This window comes from Microtus ochrogaster, chromosome 6 (genome assembly GCF_000317375.1).
Source record: "Microtus ochrogaster isolate Prairie Vole_2 chromosome 6, MicOch1.0, whole genome shotgun sequence".
NCBI classification, from domain to species: Eukaryota; Metazoa; Chordata; class Mammalia; order Rodentia; family Cricetidae; genus Microtus; species Microtus ochrogaster.
The window spans coordinates 30,242,390-30,248,619 of NC_022013.1; the positions used below are offsets into that span (position 1 = coordinate 30,242,390).

At 40.9% G+C, this 6,230-nt stretch overlaps 1 protein-coding gene across 1 annotated transcript in view; it reads left to right on the top strand.

Moving 5' to 3' along the window:
• Positions 1 to 6,230, top strand: part of Zbtb41 (zinc finger and BTB domain containing 41) — a 28,821-nt gene continuing 22,591 nt past the window's right edge. Inside the window, exons 1-2 of the mRNA XM_005348451.3 lie at positions 1 to 71; positions 783 to 2,017. Of these exons, the coding sequence (XP_005348508.1) occupies positions 901 to 2,017 (1,117 nt within the window). The 5' untranslated portion in view covers positions 1 to 71; positions 783 to 900. The remainder of the gene's footprint in view (positions 72 to 782; positions 2,018 to 6,230) is intronic.

Sequence of the window (6,230 nt, forward strand, 5' to 3'; positions counted from 1 at the left end):
CGGCTGACGTGCCAGGCGGGCGGCGGCGGCGGGACTCCGCGAGGGGAAGGAGCGCCGCTGAGGTGGATGAGGTGGGGGGCCGGACCCGGAAGTGGGTGGGCGCGGGCTCGAGCGCGCGGGGATCGGAGCTGGCTGCCCCGAGCCGGCGCGGCGCGGCGCGGCGCGGGAGCCCGGGGTTTCCCGGTAATGGGCCTGTGGGGCGCTCGCCCGGACAGCCTGGGAGGGAAGGGTCACGGGCGAGCGCGGCGCCGCCGACCCGGGCCTGGGCAGGCTGCGCGGCTTGCAGCGGTCGCCCGTGCCGACCCCGCTCCCGGCGCCCCTCCTAGGGCCGCACTGCTCTGCCCTGTGGCTTTCGGAAGGTCTGTCGCTGCGGAGCTGTGCCGCGCTCTCCCGGGGAAAGCATGCTAATGGAGAGTTGCTTTCCGTGGCCGCGCTGGTCTTATTGTCAGTGTCCCAGCACCCAGACCGGGACTGCAGCCCCGGCGTGTCTGCACGGTCCGCAGCCTCGGCCGGATCGCTCTCTCTGTGTTCTCTTCTTTCCACCGTAGTGGTGAATCAGGCCTGGAAGGTGTGCTGTGCCTTCACTTAACACTATTCTTTTGTTGGTTGTCTTCCCTAAACCCAGCCCTCCTCCTTCTCCGCCCTCAAAATCTTAGCTGCTGGTGAATGTGCCCTTGACTTTGTGATTAAGTTACAATTTAGAAAACATTAATCGACAGCACCTTTGCTTATTTCAGATTGCTTTGCTGTGGAGTCCTTACGTGCTTCTCACTGTTTTGCAGACCATGAAACGGTGGGGCACGCCCCTTCAGAAGCTGTTGTTCAAGACAATCTAGTTTTTGTTTCAAAAACCTCGTAAGTCACTTATGAAGTTTCCTGTTCAAAAATTGCAGTACTGCAATGAAGAAAAGGAGAAGGGTTACTTCAAATCTTGACGAGAAGATCCATCTGGGCTATCACAAAGATTTTTCAGAAGAAAATGCTGGTGTGGAGTGCGGCCAAGTGACCTATACTCAGTCGACAGACAGACCAACCCCAGAGGCTCTTCAGTGTTACCAAGACCTTCCTCCCTCTCCAGATCAGAGAAAGCTTTTGAGTTCTTTGCAGTATAATAAGAATTTGCTGAAGTATCTGAACGATGACAGGCAGAAGCAGCCGTCTTTCTGCGACTTACTTATCATAGTAGAAGGAAAAGAATTTAGTGCTCATAAAGTGGTCGTAGCAGTTGGTAGTAGTTATTTTCATGCGTGTTTGAGCAAAAACCCCAGCACTGATGTCGTCACCCTGGATCACGTAACACATTCGGTTTTTCAGCATTTGCTTGAGTTTCTTTACACGTCAGAATTTTTTGTGTACAAATATGAAATACCTCTTGTTTTAGAGGCCGCGAAATTTCTCGACATTATCGATGCAGTGAAGCTGCTGAATAACGAAAACGTTGCTACTTTTCAGGCAGAGCTAACTGAGAAGTCATCTCCCGACGAAACACTAAATGAATTAACTGGAAGACTATCAAGTAATCATCAGTGCAAATTTTGTAGTAGACATTTCTGCTATAAAAAGTCCTTAGAGAATCATTTAGCAAAAACTCACAGGTCCCTGTTATTGGGGAAAAAACATGGGTTAAAAATGCTGGAGAGAAGTTTTTCTTCCCGAAGGTCTAAAAGGAATAGGAAGTGTCCTGTTAAGTTTGAGGACACTAGTGACGATGAACAGGAAAGTGGGGGTGGATCAGACACTTTGAATCAAGAAAGTTTTGACAAGGAGAAGTCAGATAGGAATGATTCTGAGGATCCTGGAAGTGAGTATAATGCTGAAGACGAGGAGCTAGAGGAGGAAATGTCAGATGAGGACTCTGACACTGAGCAGAGTGACAAAGATAACATTGCGGAAGAGGAACCTGAGGCTGGCGATTCTGCAGGGAGCATCCACGAAGGGTTAGCTCCCGTCATCATTCAGAACAGTAATAAGAAAATCCTGCAGTGCCCCAAGTGTGATAAGACATTTGACCGAATAGGTAAGGAGAGTCTGTTTCCTCGCTCTAATTAAACATATACTCTGTGACTGTTTTAGAGGTAATCATTAAAAACTAAACTTCGAAAGGGACTTGTATGAAGAGTTCTATAGTAGGGAAGACCTCTGATTTTCAGCACATCGTTTATCTTGTTAATTTAAATTGGTCGTGCATCAGAAATCTGGTATTTACTCTTTCACGTTTTTGTCATGGTGTCTCTACAGGTTATAGGTTCTATATTTAGGAGAAAGACTCCAGAAAAGCAGCAGTTATTGTATATAGCTTTTGACCACCAGTTTCATTTTAGAAGTGCTAGTTTTGAGTTACATGTACATTGATTATAAAATTGTTAGGTACATTCTGCACATAAAATGATTAAAGCAGTTTAAGTAATCTGATCTTGTAAAAGAAACTATGCAGTTCTTTCCATACATAACTGTTTTGTCCTAGGTTACGTATGCTGTTTGCATAGATCAAAATTTGGTTCATAAGGTATTTGTAATCATTTGCTATCAAAATAGGTTAGCATATAGACTTGTTTTACAGTGGAAACTTTTCTTTTTTGCTTTTACAGTATTTTTTTGAATGTATTTCTAAGGATACTCTTCTCAGTTCAGTTTTTAATGATTATTAATTTTACTCTGTTTCATACACAGAAGTAACTGAATAGCTTAGTCAGTTGGAAGAGCTTATGTGTACAAGAAACTTGTTAGTCCTGGCAGTAAATGTCACTGTAGCTCTATCAATGTGAGTATGTACAGAGAGCAGCTTTTTGGAGCTGAGGTACCTGGTAACATTTTATCTTAGAATATTTTATTTTTCCTACACATCTTAGACTTTGTACTCCCTGCTTATGGTATTCTACAAACTTTAATTAGCCTAATTTGACTTGGAAATTAGTGAGCAAGGGTCAGTTCACTATGGGCATTATAGGTCCAGCATGTGGGTCTCAAACTGTTCTCTTGAGTCTGTGAGGTACTTTGTTGAGGGAGGACTTTCAGTTCCACTAGGTTTGGGAATACATAGTCACTTTTAACTTGATGCAATTCTGTAATAATACTAGAAAATATGTCTGTTAATTTTGCTTAGCCTAACTTTTCTTCAAGTCACTTTATAAATAAGGTATCATATGAGTGCTCTTCTTAATGTCCCTAGGAAACTAGAGTTTTATGCACATGAACTCAGAAAACAGTACCTAAGATTGAAGCTGAAAAACCAAGAAGTTTGCAAAATGTCTTTTATCAAAGTCATTATATTATGAGAATCAGTAGATTACCGTGTACAGTTATTTCCAACATACTTTTCAGAATGAATTTTACATTACAGTCTTTCCCTTCTGTTGCTTGACTACCTTGGGCTTGCTTAATGTTCACTCATTCTTCTATGGCCAAGTATCTCTGTCTCTACGTGAGTCTGTCTAGTACTTGTTTAAATCTACATGCTGATTTAAAAGCTTGAGCTGGTGAAGGGTCATACTGCTAGGTTTTTAAATCTAGGCCTTGTGTGAGTTGTTTAACCTGTGGAGTTTTCCCTCTTCATAAGTGAAATGAGCTGATGCTGACGTGTTGTTATTATATGAATGATTATGGTGAGAATTAAATGGGATGGTTCTGCAGAACAGAATGCAGGTATACAAGAATATTAGCTGCTTCTGGTATTTGTTAATTTAACACTGGATGCCTTTCAAGCCCTCTTAAACAGATAGGAAATGATTCTCTGTCCACAAGTATCTGAGTATATGCAAAAATTATCATAGTATAATAAAGTTAATGTTATCAAGAGGATCATGGAAATGATGAGTGACTTCTCGGAACTAGTAATACTGAACCTGAAACTTACAGAGTAGGGTGACATTTACAAGATAGAAGGGTCAGTGTGTAAGGTATTGAGGTATGGTATGTTCTAGAAATTGCTAAGGTGTGGTTGTCTTTCAAATAAGTAAAGAGGCATAGAAAAAATGACAGGCTCTAAGAGTAGGCAAGTAAAGGAGAGCCAGCGTTGGGATGGCTTCAGTGCTATACAGAGGAGTATGTTTTATCTGATGAACCTACTGGGGAGGGGAAGCTTAAAAAGACAACAATAGCCAATGAGTTATAGCCAGATCATACTGTCTTCAGTGTGAAGAAGGAAATTGGGTAAGGAAAAGAGAAAACCAAAGAGGCAAGAAGGAGCATATAACAAAGGGGCGGAAGCATAATGCTGCTTGGATTGGGAAGTTGAGTGACACTGGCAGTGAACAGTGGGATGAGGATAGAGCGGTGTTTCTGGTGAATGTCTTCAGAGCAATTGGTGACAGCTAGAATGAAGAGTGTTAGAAGATACACTGTAAATGTTTTGTCTGCTAATCGCAAAACAACTTTATAGCTATATTCTGTCATTTTTCATCTCATGCTTATTTCTTTTACAGGATTTTAAAAAATCCTCAAATTTTTGATTATCATTTTGCTAGTCTAACTAAATTGAAGCTGAAACTTATATTCTTTGTGCTTGGTTAGTGTGCTTTGCATATTTCAGGTCATTAACATTTGCCAGCAAGCACTTACAGGCTTGAAATAAGTTTAAAGGGTGTTATCTGGATTTCCATTGGCTTGGACAGACCCTGTTAGGTTTCTTTATCATCTCCTTGTTTGGCTGCCTTAAAGAGGTAACACTCTGAGATTTCTGCTAGAACCATTAGCTGTATAATACATGACCAAAAAAATTCTATTCCATTATTTGGATCTTTTATTCTTTCTGGTGCTGCAAGTAACACTCTTGATCTAGTTAAGTCTTTCCAGAGACTACCAGCTGTCCATTTCTCATCCAATTCTCATGTAAATAAGAGTCCTTTGACCTTGCTGCCCCCTATACCAAAAACCTACTGGGTAAAAAGCAAAATAAAGAGATGACAGATGGGGTAAGAGAGAAAATTTGGATAATTTATATATTTTTTGTTTCCTACACAGAACTAAAATCTTTGTTTGAAGTAAATCACAATCTCCTCTAGAGACAAAAAACATTTTATGTCCCCTCTCCCTCTTTACACATGAGTTTATATGGTCTGTTGGGATAGGACCCTCCTTGGTTCTTAGTGCATTGTGACAATGGTGTAATTCTCTGCAGAATACTTTATGTGCTCTTTAAGGTGTGTTATATGAGTAAGTGCACTTGAGAGTAGCAGTATCCGATATGAAATATGGTAGGGCCATTCAGTGGTGCTTCTCACAAAAACTGCATGTGAAATTGAAAATAATAACCTGAGCCATCTGAGGGAGTAAATTTTGAAATACATCAATCAAGACAAATTTATTCATGTGAAAACGTCTTTGGTTTGTGATTCTAACTTTGACATAATTCATATTGAGATTTGGTTCAGAAGATGACTGCACAGTTTTCCACTATATGCTGTTATCTATTTTTTAAATAGACTGTTAAGTTTGAAAAGAACATGCTAATTTTATACATTGATATGGGAACCTCTTCACACAGAAATGAAGAAATGAATGTAGATTGTAGATATTGTTTCTACCCAGGAGTGTCCCTTTCATACCCCATACTCCTGCCAGTGGCTTTAAGCATGAGATTTATTGGGGGATTACATTTTGTTTTTCTTCATAAATCTCTGGAGACACACTTGGATCTTCTGAGTCAAGCTTTCCCTCAAGCTTGTCTGTTGTTCTTGTTTAGAATTTCAAGTTCCTGGAGACAATGGGCTATGCAATATGGATGTGCATAAACTTTTGAATTTGTAACTTAAGGTTTTTCATTTCTGTGATTCATTATGCCATAGGAATTTATCTCAGTCTCTTGGCATTATTATATTTTATTTTTCCTTTGTAAGTTATTTAAATTTTGTTATAAAAATCTTGCAAATTAAAAAAATCACATTTACTATATATACTTCAAAAGATTTTTTTTTTTAAAAAAACCTTTATGTTTGGGGATTGGGGAAGTAGCTCTACAGATATGAAGCCCTGAGGACCTCAGTTGAGTCCCACATAAAAAGTTGAGAATGGCTGCATGTTTCTATACATCTCAGATTGAGAAGTGGAGACGGGTGGGTTCCTGGAGTTGGTTGGCTAGAAGATAAGCTGATGGGCAAGCTTACTGTACATTGAGCCACCTGTCTCAAGACTACAAGGTGGAGGGCCTTGAGGAGAACACCCAGTCACCCAGTGCTTTGCTCTGGTCTCTGGCTCTATGTGCATGGGCAGCCCCCACCAACACACACACACAC